General features: G+C 42.9%; 1 protein-coding gene across 1 annotated transcript in view; it reads left to right on the top strand.

The window, feature by feature from the left end:
* LOC115589623 (dachshund homolog 2-like) overlaps positions 1–17,776 on the top strand; it is a 103,039-nt gene extending 85,263 nt beyond the window's left edge. The window contains exons 6-13 of the mRNA XM_030430636.1: positions 525–694; positions 873–978; positions 2,303–2,377; positions 6,839–6,939; positions 7,053–7,200; positions 7,291–7,461; positions 9,336–9,401; positions 16,653–17,776. Of these exons, the coding sequence (XP_030286496.1) occupies positions 525–694; positions 873–978; positions 2,303–2,377; positions 6,839–6,939; positions 7,053–7,200; positions 7,291–7,461; positions 9,336–9,401; positions 16,653–16,690 (875 nt within the window). The 3' untranslated portion in view covers positions 16,691–17,776. The remainder of the gene's footprint in view (positions 1–524; positions 695–872; positions 979–2,302; positions 2,378–6,838; positions 6,940–7,052; positions 7,201–7,290; positions 7,462–9,335; positions 9,402–16,652) is intronic.
* The last annotated feature ends 4,590 nt before the right edge of the window (positions 17,777–22,366 follow it).

The raw sequence follows: 22,366 nt of genomic DNA, 5'->3' as shown, positions 1-22,366 counted from the left end.
AGAATAAGAAAAAATATAGTAAACTATAATATAAGTTATATATATAAGTATATGTTTCCAGTGTTCCTGATCCTCTTCTGCAGCTGTTTGGTAATTTTACACTCATCATAATTTGCACTACAGAAAAGTGTTGCTGCTCTGACAGATTAAAGTCTAACTAGAGTAAATAATGTTGTTATCTTGGACTGCAGCAAACATGAAATCTCTCCTGAAACCTGCACCAATTATTGATTCATCAAATATGCTCACCTGAAGTTGTCAAACCCACAAATCTCACACAGGTTTTTACACCTGGCTGAGATGGAAAAGTCTGGAGATGAAACATGGCAGCAGACGAGAACGTCATCTCCCTGTTGTGTGTGAGACACTAACAGATAGAATTAATATCGATGCCACATTTCCATCACCACTGATCTCTCTTCTCTTCTGGTCCATCGGCACATGACTGCTCACCTTCTAATAAATGACTGATTTTAAGTTGACCTGTTGTTCTTCACCTCCCTCCTCCTCCTCCTCCTCCTCAGGGCTGGACCTGCCCTTCATGATGATGCCCCACCCTCTGCTGCCCATGGGGCTGCCTCCCGCCTCTGTAGCCATGGCGATGTCACAGATGAACCACCTGAACACCATCGCCAACATGGCCGCCGCGGCCCAGCAGATACACACCCACGTACACCGCGCACCTGTCATCAAGGTAAAACACACACTCCGACTCGCACAGATGACACGTACGACTTATTTGTTAATGTCTCCAACATGGCGGCATCTCGTCCGTAACCCACGGTAACCACGGTAAAGGCCTCTGATGATTCAGAGTGTGTGTTAGTTCCACCTCGCTGATTCAATCCTTCTCTCTCTCTCTCTCTGCTCAGGAGAGAGTGTGTGACAGTCCTTCTCTCTCTCCATCTGTTGACGAGGCCAACACTCCTCTGCAGTCGCAGCCCAGCAGCTCGGCCTCCAGCTCGCCAGAAAGACTCGGTACACGCACGCCGACACCACGGAACACACACACACCGACACCACGGAACACACACCAATGCGACGAGGACAGAAAACAGAAACATGTGGTCCATTTTTTGGACACTTTTGAATCGATTTTTAAGCATAAATGTCACATTTTTAATAGTTTCAGCTCCCAAATATGTTTTATATTATTGTTCTGTTAGTTTTCTATAACAGCAGATTGAATATGTTTGACTGTTTGACACTTGAAGACATTAGGAAACTGTGACGGGCGTTTTCTCCACTTTCAGACATAAATATAGAAGATAATAAAACCACAACATGCTCAGTTTTTGGGGCTGTTTTCATGTATGTTACATATTAAAAAGTAAAAGATATAAATATCAATATATTGGCCAATGAGACCCCAAAAATGTGTGTGTCAGTGTTGTGATTTTAAGAAGAAATAGTTGAAATGGATGAAAACACTAAAAATTATAATAGACTTTTAAAAGAGCGTATGCAAAGTGAAGGATTAAGTATTAAACGTTGACTTTTTAATTAACAATTCTGACTTTAGTCTCAGAATTCCATGAAGATATTTGACATTATTTCTCAAATGTGGTTCAAATGACCCGAAGTAGAGCTCGAACAATACTCTGTGTCTGAGGTATCGGTGGCTGTACAGATATTTTTGGCTTTGTGACTAAAATATGAGGAGAAAGCAGAATATTTTACAACTTAACAACAAACTAAATCGTCTAAAATGGCATCTCACTGAAACAGTTCACTTCCTTTGGAATATAATAATCACAAATGACCCTCAGCATCTTTTTCTTCATTATAGTCTCTAAAAAAAGAAAGTTGGACATATATACAATATGATATATATCTGAGGACATGAACGATGATATCAGCATGTGGATAATGGAAAACAAAGTTAGTCGCAGCTGGAGTTCACAACCCAGAAACTGATCTGATGAAGACAGAAAACAAATACTGTCCATCCGTCTCAGTTACAGAAGCCTCCATCAGCATCACGAGTCATATCAGGTGATGCACGTCTGATACTGAGAGTTTTGTTATAGCAGCAGCCAGAAGAAAGGCTCGTTTTCACCACCTGTCTGTGAGAAATCACTCATTCACTAGCTGCTAAATTTCGAGGAAAAAGTCACATTTTTTCTAAATATGTCCCGATAACGACCAACGTCCCTGATATCATAAACCCACTTTACACGTTTATATACAGAGATTAATTAGATACTTGTGCACATGTAAAAATACACATTTAAAAGGTGCACATGTGTACACAAAGTGTTTGACCCACTGTGTTCACTTCCTGTGCTTTCTCTTCCAACAGGACTGGTGTCAGCTGATGCAGATGTTGCGCTGCCCAACCCGGCTGCACCCATCAAGAAAATAACAAAGGACAAAGGTTGGACCACACACACACACACACACACACACACACACACACACACTCTCACACTCTCACAGAAAGGTATATACACACTTCTCACTATTTGCGGGTGGACAACACACTTTGAGATGTGAGGATAATCCATTACAGCGTCTTAATCTAAACCTCCCCCCATTTCTGTTTGACAACTGACAAATTGGTCGTCACTTAGGAGGGCTTTCCTCCTCTACTGTATTTATATAAACACACACACACACACACACACACACACACACACACACTGAAAACACACCGCGGAGACGACTGCACGGACACACAAACACAGAAACAGAAGCGTCAGGATGTTCTGCCCCCCCCTATTGATCACCTGTCTCTGAGCTATCAATCAGAGGAGCGAGGGAGGGTGAGATAGATAGATGGAGGGAGGTGGAGGAGGTGGGGAGGGGAGGCTAAGTGAAGGAGGCATGGCTAAAAGGGGTCAGCGGGTCAAACACTAAAAGCATGCGGGGCCTCTCCTTCCTCCATCGCACTCTCTGGATTTTCCGTTTCTTCTAACACATTGTGTTTTCATCTGGTCGTCTGCAGACCTCAGCAGAGCAGGCGCTGCCGTTAAAATCAATACAGAGAGAAAAAGAGAAAATCTGTTGCTGCCTCTCTAAAGAAAAGAGAAAGAAATCGAGCTCCTCTGAGTCAAAAGTGTCCAAATGTCAACGACTTCCACTTGAATTTAGAAAAACACGTTCTGTGCTGTGTTTGGACGAGGCGGCCTCGCCGCGACCCGTCACACACACACACACACACACACACACTGAAGGAGGAGGTGGTTGTAAAGACAGAAATGCTGCTTATTGACAGATATTTTAGAGAGATTTTTCCACCTTTACTGGAGAGTGAGGCGAAGAGTCAGACGGGAAACTGAAGGAGGGAGGGGGGTTAAATATGTAACACCAGCTGGACTCAAACCACACAGACTGCAGCTACGTAGCATTCGGCTACGTAGCATTCGGCTACTTAGCGACGACGTTGGTGACATTCTTTAATTTGAAGTCAGCAACACAGCTTCAGTTAAACAGAAGCAAACTGCAGCTGTATATATGTTAAACGTTACAGGTGTAAGTCACCCATTCATTCTCGATAAAGAAGATATTATATTGATTCTTCAGACAACAACACAACCTCTCTCTCGTTGATCCCATTCAGAGGCTCGTTATCGATGTTACACAACGTCATCTTCTCTTCTGATTCTGGCCATACGGAAATAAAACACAATCAATTTAAACTTGCATTTACTCTGGCAGTTAAATCAAAATACTGCAGCAGAGCGCTTTCATGTCGATGAGAAACACAAGTCCGTCTGTGGAGGAGGAGAGCTCGATCGAAAGACGATTAATCACCAACAAATTTGGCAATCGATTGGTTGTTTCAGCCAGTTTTTTCCATAAAAAATGTCAAACATTTGCTGCTTCCAGCTTCTTAAACGTGAGGATTTGCTGATCGTCTTTGTCTCCTGACAGTGAATGAAGAGTCTTTTGGTTTTGGACTGTTTGCTGGACAGAAGAAGAATTTAAAGACGCCACTTTTCATTGGATGTTCGTCAAAATGAACAGAATAAACAATAATGAACATAATGTTCAGTCGCAGCATCAGTGTGGCTTTGTTCAGGGTAATATCTGCTGCTTGTGCTGAAAGATATGACTGGTAAACTACATGTGCTGCTCCGGAGCAACTTTCAGGTTTTAAACTCACGTTGATAACCAGAAAAGTTTGAGCGGAGTTTACTGCCCATCTCCAGGGAAAATACCAGACAACAAAACGTTCTCTGCGGCTCTCCGTCCATCTGGAAGGTATACTGGAGCAATTACTGCAGCAGAATCACATAATAAACTAAACCTGTGTTTGTGATAGAGAATGACCTTCCTGTGTCTCATATCCTCGGCCTGTGTTTGAGTGTCGCTTCCTGTTTTGTTGTAATCACACTCAAATCCAGAGTTTATTAAATATTTGAGGTTTTTCTGGTGATCGGGGGGAATTCCGCTGATAAATCCAACGTGCCGACTCACAAACGGCCTCAAATCTGACAAAACAGTCCTGGTGTTACTGCCCGTCTCTCGGTGCTCCTTTTTCAAAATAAAAGCACTAGATCGAGCTGTGGTGAAACGTTGCTGCGACACCAAAACAAGTGTTCGCTCTTCCTGTTTTCTGTCCCTTCTCCTCCCTCCCTCCATGTTTGTAATCCTCTCCTCGTCTTTCCTTTTTTAATCCTTTTAAAATGCTCCCTCCGTCCATCCTCCTCCGTCCTCCTCCTCCATTTTTATTTCAGTTTCCCCTCATATTCTCTGCATCACCTTCTGCTGTTTGTCCTTTACCGAGCTCACCTTTCATCCCACGTACGCTCTTCTTTTTCTCCTCCTCCCCTTGTTCTCCTTTCCCCTCTTTTTTGTCGCCCAGCTTTGCGAACTCGTACGGGGAAAGTGAGGAAAGGAAAAGACGGAAAACAGGAAGTTAAATGAAGGGGGAACGAGGGAAATTTTAGATTTCTGACCCAGGGAAAAAGAAGGAAGGAATCTAGGAAATCAGGAAGTGAAAGGAGGAAAAGACAGAGTGTCGGAGAGAGAAGGAAGTTGGGAGGAAGATGAAGACGAGGGGAAAAAAAAACAAGTGCAGGAAAGGTGATGAAGAGCGATACGAGAGAGAACAGAGAGTAAAGGGATGTATGGATGAAGTGGCAGATAGGGGATAGAGATGGTGTGTGTGTGTGTGTGTGTGTGTGTGTGTGTTAGAGTGCATCTTAATCAGCGTTAATTTCACAGCAGAGTTAACCCAGTTGTCAGTGTGTTAGGCATTAAGGGCTGATCAGACACTGTGACGCACTCGCAATGAACGCACACACACACACACACGCACAAATCAAGGATGTCTTTAATCCTTGCCAATTAGTACCCCACATGATTGTCTGAATACTAACGACCTCTACACGTGTGTGTGTGTGTGTGTGTGTGTTGTAATTGATTTCTCCGATGCTGCTTCGTTGCCTTTTATACCTTCGTAAACATCAACATTTCATAAACTTCACTCTCGAGCTCGTGACGGCGCGTCGCTGATGGAAAACACACGCTCAGATTCGCAGAGTTTAACGCGCGATTAAAGGAGCAGTTCCACCTTTTTTTTTTCTGGGCGGAGACACAATAACAAATTCACTTGTTTCTGGAGCGCTCGAGGAGAAGATTGATACTCGGGATGTGACGATTATACAGTTTGATAATCGTCATGGTTTCACGCTTAAAGTGTTGTCAGTTATTTCACGACGCTAAATGAAACCCACGAGGATTAATAATGGGAAGTTTGGCGACATTTTACGTTAACAGTTGTGGTCTCTCGAAAAACAAAAAATAATCCAGTACAAAATAACAAATAACGATTTGGTACATTTGAGGGTTCAGCCTTTTTTTCGGCAGGTGTTCTGGTTCTGTAGTATTCTGGTTTTGTTGGATTTTCCTTAATTTACAAGCACTGATCATAGAAAAATAATGTACCATAGTTTTTTTTAACAAAATGATGATGTTTTAGAATTAGTTTAATACTAAAGTTGGTTCATCTCTGCATCCGTGTGTTTGTTAAAGGCGGAAAACCAGGGGATTTTATGCTAAGCTACGCTAACCTTTAATGATTAACATATAAACCATAAGCTTCCTTTTTTTCAAAAAAAAAAAGTTTCCCCCTTCCATGTTTGTTTGAAGCCATAATAATTATTGTAATAATGGGAAATTATTTTGTGTTTGTAGAGCAAGTTTCATAAGTTTTTTTCTAAAAAATGTAAAGTAAAAAAATCTCGACCTCGTAAATAAATTCAGTAAATTCAGAGGTGTGTTACAAAAAGATATTTCCTGTTAACCACTGACAACTTATGCATTAAAGTTCCTTAACCTCTTAGTGAACGCCCCCATTTTAAGGTTCTTTTTCCAAAATGACATACCGAAATTAAAAGCATGACAGCTCCCACATAGTTTGAGACTCAGGGATGTTGCTTGATACCATTGGAAAGGTAACACCCTCAAGTTTTTTCTAGAAGTGTAAGTGTGATTCTATGACATACTGACACAGAGTTACAGAGGTTGGAACACAGGTTTTGGTTTCCATCCAAACACAAGGGTGTTCCTATGTTGGAACGGTGTTCCTTAAGGGGTTATACAGACAACATTGTTAAAACAAGAAAGGTTTTCTACAGTTTTCATAACAAGAAATTAATATTTTATAGTGACATGAAGAAATATTGTCCTGACAAGAAAAACTGAAATATTTGGTATGTTGTAGAATAAAAACTCCTAATTTTCTCCTCAAAATGAGCAAAAAAGGAAGATTGAAAAATCCAGAAGAACACAGTTAGATAAAAACAAAGACTGGTCAAAATGTAAAACTCTAATAAAAATATATTATTCAAAGTGTCTAATATTGTATGTTTTGTTGGTTGCTCCTCAGATGAGTCTCCGCTGGGACAAGCCCTGCCCCCTGGCTTCCCTGCTCCGTTCCTATTCGCTGACGGCCTGTCGTCAGTGGAGACCCTGCTCACCAACATACAGGTAACTTCCTGTTTCACCTCAGAGACGAAACGATTCATCCGTTAATGTGACGATGGCGAGAATACCGGCGGGTTGTGTTGCGAGTCTTCAAAGCGGGCGTCTGGTTGTTTCAGGGCCTGCTGAAGGTGGCGGTGGAGAACGCCCGGGTGCAGGACAAACAGATCCAGGCGGAGAAGAGAGAGCTGAAGATGGAGCTGTATCGAGAACGAGAGATGAGGGAGAGTCTGGAGCGACAGCTCACCTCCGAACTACAGAGCAGAGGTACGACTTTAAATCCAGAACGATGCTTTCAGAACGATGATGCGGAGAGAAATCTGTTGGACTGAAATTACAATCGTGTTTCCTCTTCAGCCTCCATCCAGAAGCGCCTGAAGAAGGAGAAGAAGGCCAAGAGGAAGCTGCAGGAGGCGCTGGAGTTCGAGTCCAAGAGGAGGGAGCGGGTGGAGGACGCTCTCAAACACTCGTCCTCGTCCTCCCCCTCTCCTGAGCCGCTGCACGCCGCCAACAACAACACCAAGAACGGTACGTTGGACGGGATGTGTGTTGGGTTGTTCTGCGCGTCCTCTTGACCTTCTGTCTTTCATCTCCCGGCCGCGTCTGTTTGCTTAAAATCTTCCTCATCACTCTTTCTTTTGACTTGTTCGAGTCTCTTGTTTTCCTCCTGTCTTGTTTGGCTCTTTTTCTAATCTGCACTTCCTGTTCTCCAGCGTTTAATCTTTGTTTTTCTATCTTTCCTTCTTTTCTTTTCGTCTCGGAGCTTTTGGGTTCCTCGTCGCTGTCTTTGATTTAAATGTTTTCCTGATCGCTTCCTTCCTCCGTCTCTCCCCGACATGATTCTGCAGCTTTGTGTTGACCCTGGCCAACACTTGTTGTATCTGAGCTCTTGCTAACAGGCCGCTGCTGTTTCTCTGTCAGCCTTCCATAAAATCAGTGTAATCACCAGCAGCAGTAAACGTGCAGTTAATCAGCCTGCGCAGCTTCACTGCAAGTCGACTCAAATAACAGGCGCGGATGACTTATATTGTAGAGAACTGCAGCGATTCAAGACAATTAACTTAATCTCCAACTACTTTGATGATCCATCCGTCTGTTTCAGTCAAAGTTCTCTGATCCCAGCGTCTTAAATGTGAATATTTCCTGGTTTCTTTCCTCCTCTGTGACAGTAAACTGAATGTTTTTGCTGTTGTGGACAAAACAAGGCATTAGAGGACGTCACCATCATCACTGTTTTCCAAGAAATTACAGCCGAAACATGTTGGCGATTATTCAAGAGAATAATCAACACATTAAAGTGGTTAGATGAAGCCAAAAATGCAGAATATTTGCTGGTTTTAGCTCCTCGGATGTGAGGATCAAATGCTTTCTTTAGTCTTGTATGATAGAAAATCGACTGTATTTTAGCAATTTGAAGACGTCACATTGGATTCTGGGAAATGTTCTTTACATTTAATAGAATGAAGAACAATGAACATAACTTCAGTCATCATCTCCTCACACCCACGCTGAGGGAAAGTTTCCTGCTCCAAGTCAAAGGCAACATTCACACCGCTAGTTTTTTAATGGTGCAAGTGTGTTTTTGAATAAATCAATTAATGCAGAGGTTTAAAATCGTGTGCAGAAGTGACTGTTTTCTTTGTAATTGAAAACATTTCTGGAGTTTAACAGCCAAACATAAAATGTCTCCACACAGCTTGTCCGTCTCCCTAAATCCCAAATAAATCTGAAAAGATGTTATTTACCCTCCTGATCTGCAGTCAAGCACGCTAACACTTTTAGCGTAGCAGCTACACAGAAGAATTCTGCTTAAAAAAGGGTGTAAATATCATATTTTTCAGATAAATTTTGGATCTTGACGAGCTGTATGAAGCCATTTTTAAAATCAACCCCCACCGCTTCACCTGACTCCCCACCAGCATGGGACGAGCAGATAATGAGCGCGTTTTTAATTATTTCTGGTGAACTGTTCCTTTGAGTGATGAAGGGGGAAAAACAGAGACATGTTGAAGCCACTGTTTAAATCTACAGGGATGTGTATTTTGGGTGCAGTATCAGTTTGGCAACCAATCGGGATCGCAAACAAATAACACCAGACCTCGTTCTCCAAAACAACTCTCTGGCACGGCTCGGATTCCGTCGCGAGGAAGCAGCCAAATGTGTTTTTATTCCCGATACCAAAAACGAGAGCGGTTAAAATGTTTTAACAATTAACATCAAGAGATGAAAGGGAAACTCGGTAACATCCAAAAATATAATTCTCTGGACGGATAGCTGTGCTCGTGTCTCTGTTTGCTTTGTGAGCCCGGTTTGTTTTCGACCCGCTCACAGTTACAAGGTGCTGTTTGTGTTTTATTGGCCGACCCACTGAGACTCCGTCTTGTCTCTGTGTTTCATACCAGACGCTGCTGTAGCCGAGGATAAACCCGAACTTAATGGAAACCAGCAAGACAACGGCGCTGTACAAGGTACCTGAGCGCGCACACACAAACAAACAATAAAAAAATATCATAAAACACACACAGCCTCACAGCCGGAGACACGCTGGAGCATGTAGACCCGCGCTGCTGCGCACACACATGCCACATATTAACAGGTATGACACTGTACACGGGCATGTTCAAAGGCAGGCGCACACACACACACACACACACACACGTGGTGGGCACATGTGTGTGTTGGGGCCCAGGCTAGATTAGTGGAGACATTTAGCAGACGCAGAGACACTGTGGCCTCCCTTTGATGTGCACCTTATCAGACACACATGTGAGTGTGTGTTTGGAAATATTTCATCGAGTGTGTGTCGGTGTGTGACGTGTGTGTGTGTGTGTGTGTGTGTGTGTGTGTGTTGAGGAGCTGGAGGGTGAGGACATTTTTAAAAAGTAGGACATATTTGGAGAGTGCTGAGGACATGAATGAAAGTCACAACATATTTTGGACAGCGTATATATCAAGGTAGATTATTTTAACGAGGTAATTAATTAGCCGTTTGGTCTATTAAATGTCAGAAAATGTTTCCTGAGGCCCAACGTGACGTGCTGAAATGTTTTGCTCTGCCACAGAGGAGGAAAACAACTGAACATATTCACAATCAAGAAGCCGGAATGAAGAATTGTGACTTTATTTAGGAGAATTTTGAAGAACGATGCCGTGCCGCTTTTCTAAAATGTTGCTTTTTGAAAGTTTCCACGATGCAGAAATTCAGGAAAACCAAACCTTTTGCAAAGTAGAGACATAAATGTTGGATTAGACTGCTTTTATGAAGATGAGGACACAAAACGGAGAGAAAAGAGAGTCTTTGCAAAATGGCAACGACAGGAATGACCCACCATATCCTCTAATGTTTATCAAACACTAGCTGTTATCTGTTGCGTCACATTCATTAGCTGCTGGCTCGTGACCGCTTTGTGCGGCTACGTTAGCGTTGACACATTATTTTCATTGAGTAGTTCGATGCTAGAGAGGCTTTTAAACCTCTTCCTGTTAGTTCTTCTCCAGGTGGAATATGGTTATTAGACGCTTGTTTTAGTACAGGCAGTTTTGAGGATCAAGACACCAAAATCAAGGACATTTTTTGGGACAATTTGGAAAGTTTTCCGGGCCTGGACTGTTTTGGGAAAGTGAGCACGGTTTAGAAAGTTTTAATTATTTGTCCACATTTTCCAAAACTTGACCGAGCGAAGACATTTTGGAAGGTGCAGGAAACCTTTTTTTGCCTAAAGTGAAGCCTCGTCTGGTCTTGAGGGTGAAGACTCGGGTTTCGCTTCATGTTGGAGTGGTGGAGTTGTGAATGCATTATGCCAATGAGGGTCCTCACAAGTACAGTACGGACGTGTGTGTGTTAGTATGCATGTGTCGTCCTCTTTCCACCAGCTGTGCTCAGTCCTCCCTGACATTGAAAACCTTCACTTGAAACTCTGCGTGTGTATAAATGAATATCTACAGGAGTGTGTGTGTGTGTGTGTGTGTGTGCGCGCGCTCTGTACCTGTAGTTGTGCATTTAGGTGTGTGTGTGTGTGTGTGTGTGTTTGATCCACACTCTGGTGAGACAGGGAACTCTAATTAGCTCTCTCTCCTCTTTAGACCCCTTTTAGATCCCCTCTCTTCTGCAAGCCAAGCACTCCACACACACACACACACACACACACACACACACACACACACACACACACACACACCGACCCACCTGATTTCATTAATGTTGATTGGCCCAGTAGGACCCCTTTGCTGCCTTGCACACACACACACGCATTGACAAACACACACTCATCCCTCCTGCCATAAAAGCATTTTGCACCTACGGTAGTTTACTCACACACACACACACACACACACACACCTCTCCCCTGCCTCTCTCACCTTCCACACTCTTAATTAACGAGTGAGGAGAAAACTGCTGAATACAAAGAAAGACATCGCATTACAATCAGAAAGAGAGAGGGAGAGGAGGAAGGAAAAAACGAGGAGCAGGGGAGAGAGTGAGAGACAGAGAGGGAGAGAGAGAGAGAGAGAGAAGGGGGAGGAAAGAGAGAGAGAGAGGGTTAAAGATCGGTTTCTCTCGGTTGTTTAAAGACTAATTGGCCGTACAAAACATAGAAGAGACGGAGGAAGATGAGAGAGGAGTAAAGAAAGTGAAGATGAAGAGGGGGCAGAGGAGATGAGAGGAGAGGATGTGTAGGGTGGACTGAAGGAAGACGAGGGGAAGAAGAAGAAAAAGAAAGAGGGAGGAAGAGGGCAAAAAGGGGTGGACATAAAACAGAAGGAGGGGGAGATGAGGAGATAGGAGAGAGGACTGGAAGTGTGGAGTGATGGAGAGGAGAGAGTGATGAGATGAGGAGGAGGAGGAGGAGAGGAAACAGGGATGAGAAGGACTAAAAAGAGAGAGGAAAGAAAAGGACGAGGAGAAGGAAATAAAATGAGGAGAGAAGGAAGAACAGATGGAGGACAGGTAGGAGGGAATGAAATTGAGGAAGAGAGGAAAGACAAGTGAAGTGAAAGGAGAGGTGGAGGGGAGGAAAGAGGAGAGCACAGGAGGTAAGAAAGAAAGGGATGAGGAAGAAGAGAAGGTCTAGCATAAAGGAGAAAAAAGGGCAAGGAGGGGAAGAAATGGGGGTGAGAAAATTGAAAATGGAAAGAGGAAGGAGGACAGGAAGAAGGGAATGAAATGGGGAAGAGAGGAAATGAGAAAAGGAAAGTGAGATGTATGTTGGGAGAAAAGAGAACAGGGGGAGAAGAAGGGATGAAACCAGAGAGGGAAAGAGAGAGGGGAGGAAAAATGGAAGAAATGAGGAAGGACAGGGAGGACGAGGAGAAAAGGTGTAGTGAAGAAGAGGAAGAAGAAAGGATGAGGAGGAGGGGAGCACGAGAGGGTGGGGTGGGGGAGATACAGGATGAAGACAAGGAGGAGAAGAGCAAAAGGGGGGAAGAAAGGGATGAGGAGGAGTGGAGGGCGAAGGGAAAAGATGGAGGAAGCTGGAGGAAAGGAAAGAGAAAAAATTAAAAGTAAAAAGTATAGAAATGAAGAGGTGAGGAAGAGTGAAAGGTCACAGAGGAGGGAAAAGGTGAGGAGAGGGGAGAAGAGGAGGAGGGTGAGGAGGAGAAAGAAGGAAAGGTGGGATAAGTGGCGAGGGGAGGAGAGAAAAGTGAAAGATAAGGAGGAAGCGGATGAGAAAGAAGAAGGGAGTAAAGATGATGAGGAAAAGAAAAACAAGAGGAAAGGAAAAAAGGGGATGTATGGGATAAGAGGAGGAAAAGGAGGACAGGAGAAAGAGGGAGGAGGAGGAGGAGGAGGAGGATGAGGAGGAGGAGTGTGCAGGATCCTCTGGAGGAAGTTGAAAAATGTGACCTTGTTCCGAGACCTGGTGACATTTCCTCCACCCAGCTGATAGACTTTTAACAAGGCAGGTCAGTGTCATTTTTAACCAGGACAGGACACACACACACCCACACCACACACACACACATACACACACACACACACACACACACACACACACACACACACACACACACACACACAGGTGTATTTCATGGTGACAGAGAGCGGTGAGGGGGGGAGGAAACAGGGTTGCCAGGTCAACATGGTGACAAAAAAAGGTACAGAAGCAGAAGAAGAAGAAACCAGCAGAACGATGAGCCGACAGAAATGAAGCTAATTGTCTGAGTTCTAATCTTCTGTTTGTCTTTTGGTTTTGGACCGCTGGCCGGACAGAAATAGATAACCTTTAGTAGACAAGCCGATTAATAGATTCATTAGAAACATGTATTTTGCATATCCAGGGTTTTTTTTCTCCACCACAGTCACAAAGAGAAGCTAAACTGTCCTCAAATCAGAGGCTGGTTTCTTTACTTTGTCATCTTTAGTTGTTATTTTAAAATATACTGTAAGATTTAAAGTACTTTTATCTACAAACTTTACCAAGTTAAACACTTCAGCACATTTATTTACTGTAAAATGTTCATGTTCATGTTTCCGCTGTGTGTTTAGCCCAGTCAGCTGTTCCCTCTATAAGCACCGGATGTTAGCTGTAAGCTATTAGCTTTTAGCTCGATTAGCTCCTTTAGCTGTTAGCTCTATTAGGTCTGTTTACTACCTTAGACGTTAGCTCTCTTAGCTAAACAAACCACCAGACTCTACGGGTCTAGCTATGTTAGCTCTTAGCTCTTTTAGCTCCTGTTGTTAGCTGTAAGCCATTAGCTGCCTTATATTCAAGCTCAATTAGCTCCTTTAGCCCATAACTCTATTAGCTCTATTATTATTAGATGTAAGATATTAGCTCTGATAGCTGTTAGCTCTATTAGCCAAACACATTAGCGGACTCAGTTTCCCACTCTCTGGCTCAATCAGCTGTTAGCTGTATTAGCTCCTGTTGTAAGCTGCAAGCTATTACCTGCCTTAGCTTTTAGCTCCATTAGCTCCTTTAGCTGTTAGGTATGTTTGGTCCCTAAGTTGTTAGCTCCATTTATTGTTAGCTTCCTTAAACAAACACAGGAACCTGCTGACCACTTTCTAGCCGTGTTAGCTCTATTAGCTCCTGTAATTAGCTGTAAGCTGTTAGCTGCGTTGGCTCTGTTAGCTCTACATCCTCCTCTAAATGTAAGCTATTACCTCTTATAGCAGTTAGCTCCATTAGCTCTTAGCGCCCTTTTTCCAAACACAGCGTAGGACGCTGCTGCCCACTGTGTGCTAATGGCTAACTAGCGCTCCTCCTACAGATTTCAACAGAGATTTATTCTTCAAAATGTGGCGTTATCAGGGAAAATCAATAATGTGCCTCCTCGCTAACAGTTTATAGCACCTTTTTTGGATCATCATCATATTTCTCTTAAGTGACACATTAAAGTAGCCAGTTAAAAATATAAACAAACCTTTCATCCACGAGGCGTCCAGGGAAGATCTCTGTTCACACCGAAGACATTTTCTGTTTCCCCCGCGATGCTGGGACGCCATTAGTCTCGACCCCCTGTGTGTATCGATGATGAAAGTAATCGTTAGTTGTGGCCCTAATTACCAGACAGACACGTAGTGTGTTACAACATGAGGACTGACATGAATCCAGCCTCCCACAACAAACATGAAAGTGTAAAGTTACAGTTGAAGTTTTAAGGACAGCGCTGGGAGGATCAGAGCGGCCACTTTTTTATTTTTTTGAAGTTGCGGGACAGTTTTTTAAGCACCGGGCCAAACCTGCCGCCTAAAGGAGAAAAAGAAAGGACAGGAGAGGACAGAGAGAAGAATGGGTCGGGATAAAAATAATATGAGAGTAACAGATAGAGGACAGAAGGGAGCAGAGGGGAGGTGAGGAGGAGGAGGAGGAGGGGATGCATGTAGAATAGAGGGATGAAAGAGGAGGAGAGGAGGGGGTCTGAGTGGATCGTGGAGTGATAAAAATAGGGAAGGGCAGGAGATGAGAGGGATGAAAAGGAGGGAAGGCAGGGAATATGAAGGAGGAAACCAGGGGCGAGCGCGAGATGAAAGAGAAAATTTAAGAAAGTTTTTTTTTTTTTTTCTCTTTCACTCCAACACGGAGACCTCGAACCTGTTTCACATCCAGCAAAAACAAAGAATGATGAATAGAGGACAAAATCGAGAGGGTAAGACGATGATGATGATGATGACACAGAGCAGAGGAGGAAGAGGAGGAAGAGGAGTAAAGAAGTTGTGGAAGGGCACGAGGAGAAAGAGAGGTGCAGGATGGAAAAGAGGAGGAAAGAGGAGGGGAGGGCAGGTTTATGGTTGCTGTTATGCAGAAATGTAAACACTTTGCAACGTTCGCAGAAAACAATGACACCGCGGGGAGAGGAAGGTGTGCACGGAGTGTGTTCCTGTTGTGTGTTCGTTGTGTGTGTGTGTGTGTGTGTGTGTGTGTGTGCACGTGCTCCTGTGTGGGTGGGTGCAGCAACAGCACTACGGGGAGCGGAAGGAGAACGACGGAGGTGAAATGAGAGAGAGAGGAGGAGAGAGAGAGAGAGAGAGAGCCGACCCCGGCAAAATTGGAGATATGAGATTTCAATCGTAAACGGATGCTGCATAAAAGGCAGAACAAGACGCAACACTTTGAGCTAAAAACCAACGTCCTGCTTTAATAGTCGTGACCAGAGCATGAAGCTGCTGCTGCACAAACGCAGCTCGTTACATTGGGATGTTTTTAAAAGTTTTACCGGTGGAGCAACAACAGTTACAGTGTTAGTGTGGCTACCGTTCAAATAAACAACAATCGTAGGACCTCCGCTGGATCTCCTGCCACCTGGCAGCAGGGAGGACAGACCGGGTGTCATCTCTTGGGCTTTATGTAGACACCAACGTATTAACGTATAACATATAGCAAACAGCAAGAAACAACCATAAGAATCCCAATTTGACACAGAAACTCTGATCTGAGTTCTTTGAAAGGCAGTCAAACACTTGTGTTAATAAGTCGGCAGGTTTTGTTTCTGATCTACTAAAACAACGACAGTTTTAGTCGTCTTAAGTCCCGGTGGTGAGACGACACACGTGTCAAAGTCTCTTCCCCAGCTGATATAACACATATAGATATAATATCACCCTCCCTCTGTCCCTCTTTCCCCTTCTTTCCCTCTTTTGGTTGAAACGTTGAAATATCTGCAACTATTTTGATAATTTAAATGTTTTAAGTCATTTTTTAAAAGCAGAAATACCCCAAATTCACTAATTTCGGCTTCTTGAATGCTAAAATCTCGCCAGTTTTTCTTGTTTGGAAATAAAAAAATAATAATTATGACAACTTCTGACAATTTTTGAGCATTTTGTGGACCAAATGGATCTTTTCATTATCAATTAACCTTCTGATTATTTTCACAAATAACCGTTTAGTCACTTAAATGTCAAACTAGAATGGTACTTTGTAGAGCGCATACCTCCGTCCTGATCCAACAGTTTTGTCCTCACTCAAAGGTACCAGCCACCTGAATATGCCTGATTTTCTTAGTCTTAGATCCAAAAGTGTATCACGTCATGTGAAAAACAGTAACCTGTAAAACACCATCCAACAAACAGACACAGAAGAAAAGTGATGCCTTCAAATTTGTTCTTTTGTCCAATCAACAGTCCAAACTCAAGAAATTATACATCATAAATTAACAGAAGAAATAATGTAAGAAGCTGAAACCAAAACGATTAATTGATTGTAGAAATTTTGTCTATTTAACGTATGCTTTGTTTCCGTACTAACTCCTGTGTGTCTTCATTTTTTTCCCAGAATCCCGGGCGTTCCTGAAGACCCCCATGATGTTCTAAAAAAGAGGGACTCCGCCTCCTGAAGCCCCGCCCCTTCTCACCTTCCCCCCGCCCCCTCCTGCACAGAAGAACTCCACCAGCCCGTTTCCACAGCAATCACAACGAAACAATGAGACTACTCGGAGACCCGCCCCCCCCCTCGTCTGGACTCACTGTGGGGGGGTCGTCGTCCTCTCTACTTCTTTCTTCTATTTCTTCTTTTTAGACAAATTCACTCCATTCATTCCTCTTTTTCTCCCCCTGCACCGGGAACTCCTCCAATCCCTCGACTGTTTCAAGAAACTGAACGATAAAAACCATTCCCGAGGGGGGAAAAGTCACCACGAAGCAAAAGGGACCAGATTTGGAAACTTGTTTGGACTTCCTGTGGGAGCAATGGATCGATCTGATTGGATGAAATTTACTTCAAGACTTGTTGAACGGTCCAATGACACGGTGGCGAGATGATGATGAAGAGACTACACGTTCTTATTTACGGGAGAAAAAAAAAAAGAGACTAAGTTTTAAACCCCGCCCCCTCTGGATTTGAAGGGACTTCAGTAATTGGCTGTCGGTCAACACCCTCTCTGATTGGACGGTAATCAGCTGATCGGAGGAGCTCAGGACTGGAGGACGAGGGGTTTAGAAAAAACGAAGAAGTGGACAAAAATATTGGAAAGGGAGAAAAAAAACTGAAGAGGAAAACAACTTGGGAGGCTATTTCTGTCTCGCGTGTTACACCCATCTTTGTTTTCCGTACAGGGACTGAAAAAAAATGCATGGGAAAACTTTTCTTATGTTGTCATTTGGCTTATTTTATCCTCCGTACACTCCGAGTCTCTTTCTTCGTCCTCCCCTTCTTCTTCTTCTTCTTCTTCCTCGTTTTGGCCTCAGTTTTCTTTCTCTTTTCTATAAATCAGCTCCTCTTCCTCTTATATCTTCTCCCTTTACTTCTTCTACGACTTTGTTTTTCTTTCGCTCTCTCTTTCTGTAAGGAGGCATTATTCTGAAAATGTTGGATGCAGCTTTTCAATGTATGAAGTATTTTCTATCACCCTTAACCTGTGAAATCAGTTTCTCAAAATGATGCAAAAGTACAAAAAAAAACCTACAAAAAAACAACCTTTTTTTATTACAACGGAGTGATTTTTAGACACGATATTATATCCTAAAAAAAGGTACGTTGAATTCTCTTCCTCGTCTTTGGACCTTTTCACCTTTTGACCCCTGTTCCCCCGTGACCAGGAAGTAGTAGTCGAGTTTCTCGGGTTTGTAAACGTAAAAGACGAGGGGCGCTTGATTTGTTTTGTTTTTAAACTGACCCCTTGATGTAAACTTTCCAAAATAATTTAAACTTTGATTCCTTTTTTTGGTTGAATTTGTTAACTTCTGAACCTCCGACCACCCCGCCCCTCTGTGAAGTGACGAAGAGAACTTCAGGTGTGGAAATCAAGCGCTCCTCAGCTCCATCAAACACAAGAGACGTCCCCCTCCCCCCCCCCCCGACTTTCTGACCTACTAAAGAGTGCAGACTGTTGTGTTGCAGTTTTGTTTATTCCACTGCGTGTTTTATTTGTTTGTTTATTTGTTGATTACTATTTGAAATGTGTAGGGGAGGGTTCAGGGCGGGTGGGGCCGGGGGTGGGTGGGCTTTTTGTGGGGTTAAAGGGGTATTCCGTGTAGATAGATAAACGACATTCAGAGTTTTCTTGTTTGTTTTTTGTTTCATCATTTGTTTCTCCTGATGATCTCTCAGTCTGTCACTGTTCTCTGGGTTTGAGCTGACTGCAAATATACAGTATTATAATGACTGCTGTCTGCTGGTGTTTTACACACACACACACACACACACACACACACACACACACACACACACACACACACACTTTCAAATGAATCTAATCTGATATGTCTTTGTTTGTAAATTAGACATTCCCCGGTGGAAATTTCCATCAAGTTCTTCCATTGAAAAATACAGATTGTTTAAATTGTTTAAATTAAAGAAGACACCCAAAGCAATTTGTTGAAGACAAACCTGTAAGATTGTAACATTTCTGACTCTGTCGCCATCTGGTGATGGTGTTAAAAACGTACAGCATGGAAACATCCAGAGGTTGCAAACCAAACACTCTCATCATTTGTCATTTTTGACCAAAACGTTCCAGAAAACTATGAAACCAGGTGAACTGAACTCAAACACAGGAGCTACACGTCCGTTTTAAACCCTCCTGCCTCCACCGCAGCTGAAGCCCTCTGAAGATGAGCCAGATTAGACGGGTGATGGATGAAAAACACACATTTTCCATGTGAACAACAACACAGTAATCAGCTGGAGCACCACATGTAAAGTCACCAAAGCTACGAGGACCTCACACATTCACATCCTGCTCCTGAGAGGAAACTGGACTGTTTTTAATCAGTGGGTTTACTTAATAATTGCGATATCTCAGCGGTGGACCGACAGACCGAAGCTTTCAGCCCCAGCATGGTTACCAACACTTCAGGGAGCCATACGAGTCGTGTTTCCATCTAACTGAAGAGAGAAATCAAAAATCAGGTGTGTTTCTTTCACCTGGTCTGGTGTGAATAAACATGGCTACGATATGTAAGGTTTCTCTCGTACAGCTGGTGGTTGTAGAGGTTGCAGAGAGGAAACAAAACCAGTCGCGTGTTGCTGTTCTCTACTTAAAACGACTGTGTTGTTTTATTCCATGGACGAGACGAGGAAGAAGTTGGGAAGATAACGACAACAGGAACAACTTCTCCTTCTTCATCATCCTTGGAAAAAGGTTTTCCCACTTGCGATAAAATGTTGCTGTATTACATCATCCTTTTCTAAAGCGATATTAACAAAAAGCACAGCCTGAAACTACAGTGAGCAGCAGTTTCAGAGATCTTCTGAGAATTTAAATATACTAAATCAAGTATTAGTGAGCTGAAGAACCAATTATCAGGAGGGGGAGGTGTGTCTTTTTATTGGAAATACACCGGCTGGACCAATCAGTCGTCAGGTGTTGTCAGATTTGCAAGAAATTAACATTAAATAAAAAACAAAATCAAAAAATTAATCTCTCCCCGTGATATCGAAATGATCCTTCTGGGATTGTAACACACACACACACACACACACACACACACACACACACACACACACACAATACAAATACAGACAGGCACTCTGGTATTCTGGTAATGTATTCGGCGGACACACACACACTCGCACAGTAAACACACACACGTCGTCTATGTTCCATTTAGACTGTATATTTACTCTGCATTACGAGGTTAATGAGGTGAAGCCTTTCCCCCCCCTTCTCTCTCTCTCTCTCTCTCTCTCTCGCTCTCTCTCTCTCTCTCTCTCTAATGGATCTCTACCTCTCTCGCCCAGACTTCCACCTTTAATCCTCACTTCTTTCCCTCTCTCTTCTTCTCTTCCCCCTTCTCTCCTTCACAATCACCCCTGATGTCACTCTTTTGATCTTTGCTCTCCATTTTTCTATCCTCTGTTTCATCTCCTTTCTCTCTCTCTCTCTCTCTCTCTCTCTCCGTCTCCATCTCTCTCCGTTTACCAAATAGCTGATGTCACTTTTTCCATTTCCCCCTAATGGAGGCAGAAACACAGAGCGATGGACGGAGAGGAAAAATAGCCAGAGATGAAGAAGGATGGATGGAAAGCGAAAGGAGGCAACCAGGAAGGATGAAAAGGTGACAGCGCAGGGGGGGAAAAGAGATTGAAGGATGCGAGAGGCGACGGCGGAGAGAGGAAGAGGGGGAGGAAGAGGAGAGGTGGGGGAGACGGAGGTGTTACATGATGAAATGATGTGCGCTTAAAGAACGAAGATGGAGAGAGGGGCAGGGGATGATGGGTAATGAAAAGATAAAAAGTGAGAGGCATGTCTGGGACAAACAGCGACCCATCATCAGAAGGTCCATCATCGATTTTTAAAAAGAGGAATTCCACCTGAAAGCTCTGCGATTGGTCGATCCAACGACTCACTTCTTCTTCTTCCACTTCTTCTTCTGTTGGCTTCACACAAAGTTGGAGCATAAAACACGCCCAAGGTTTATCTCAGAGGGGGGAAACAGATTTAGATCCTGACCCTCAAAGACCTGGGACTACATTTTGGGTCTCCTGACGCTCTAGACTATCAGTCAGCATTAAGTTTCAGTCCGGCTCTTTTAAAGTCACGATTTTTCACCTGTTTTGTCTGAGAATGGATGAAACTGCAGCCAACGTTTGCACCCAGAACCTCAGGAAGTTCAGATTTTTATTTAAAAACATGAACCTGAATGTTTTTAGACTTCCGTATGAATCTGATCTTTCTTAATCTAGTTACAGCCATTTATTATAATATTATAAGAGGTGTTTTCTTAATGCGAAACAGGTGTAATCTATTTTAATTTACTGACCACACAGATGTGAAGTTTAGTGAGGAAATATATTATGTATTGCCCGTTGACCCAGAGGAATCAGACTACTCATTTTTTGGGGGGGTTTACACTCTACGTGAGTTTAGTTTCAGCATACAGAGAGGATGAGACGTTCAAGACGTATTAAACATTTTTATAAAACCAGGTCTTTGATGGTTAAAGAGTGTAAAGCTCAATGTCAATATACAGTCCAGGGATTTAGATGACAGTATTTGTTCAATGTATAGAGTGTTCACATGTCTTTTGTTATAAATACAAAAGTAAATTGACTCTGTTCTGTATTAAGTTGTATCTAAGAATATCAGCACAAAAACGATAGATCTGCCCTACACAGGTCGACGCTATCAGCACTCGACGTAACGTTACAGAGCCACCAGTTTAAAACAGACTAAATAAATGTAGCACAAGTAGAAAACAGAGGAAACCCTACTGCTAACTGTGTTAGCACGTAGCATTGTGACGCCGCAGCGAAGATTAAACCAGCTCGCTACAGGAGAGATGCTCACCATGAAGCCTGGTGGAAGAAGAAGCTGATGGTGTTTGTTGAGCTTCAGTACGAGTTGGATGAAACTGGAGACGGTTTATGTGGAAACTGCAGTGAAGCTGACGGTTGATCTGCAAATATAATCCTAATAATGACACTAATCACACAGTCACACTACCACAACAGTGGTGATGGTAATCTCACTGTGGTAAAGTTTCTGTAACACTTAAAACAACACACATCTGAGCCAGACGTCGTCACATTAGGAACAAGCTGCAGCAGCACAGGGTTAAATATGAACTCTGACAGATTACGAGCCTTTTGTATCTCTTTCAGTTCCACGCTGAGAAATGTTTGAGTCTTATTAGTTTCAAAATAAGGGGGTTTTGCACATTTTTGTTTTCAGAGCACTAAGATTGTATAAAAAAATAAGATTTATTTTATGTGAATGGCCAAAGTTAAGGTTACAATAGGGGTGTGCCAAAATATCGATACTACGATATATCGCAATATTTCGTCTTGAGGTACGTTATCGATGCACTGGGTCCAAATATTGATATTTAAAAATGTAAAAAAAAAAAATATATATATTTTTTTTTTTGGCCCACCACCACCACCCCTCTTCGGAGGAAAGCTTTATCTTTATTCAAACATAGGTATACAACCAAATAAAAATTAAAAAAATGGTTTAAGTAGCTCTGAAACCCACACATATAGATATTTAATGATAGTTGTAGTCAGTGTGTGTGTTAAGAAGAGACACTGTGCAATATACTCTTTGT

This window comes from Sparus aurata, chromosome 10, assembly GCF_900880675.1.
Source record: "Sparus aurata chromosome 10, fSpaAur1.1, whole genome shotgun sequence".
NCBI lineage: Eukaryota > Metazoa > Chordata > Actinopteri > Spariformes > Sparidae > Sparus > Sparus aurata.
Note: the sequence above shows the minus strand (reverse complement) of the source record. Positions and strands in the feature narration are given on the sequence as shown.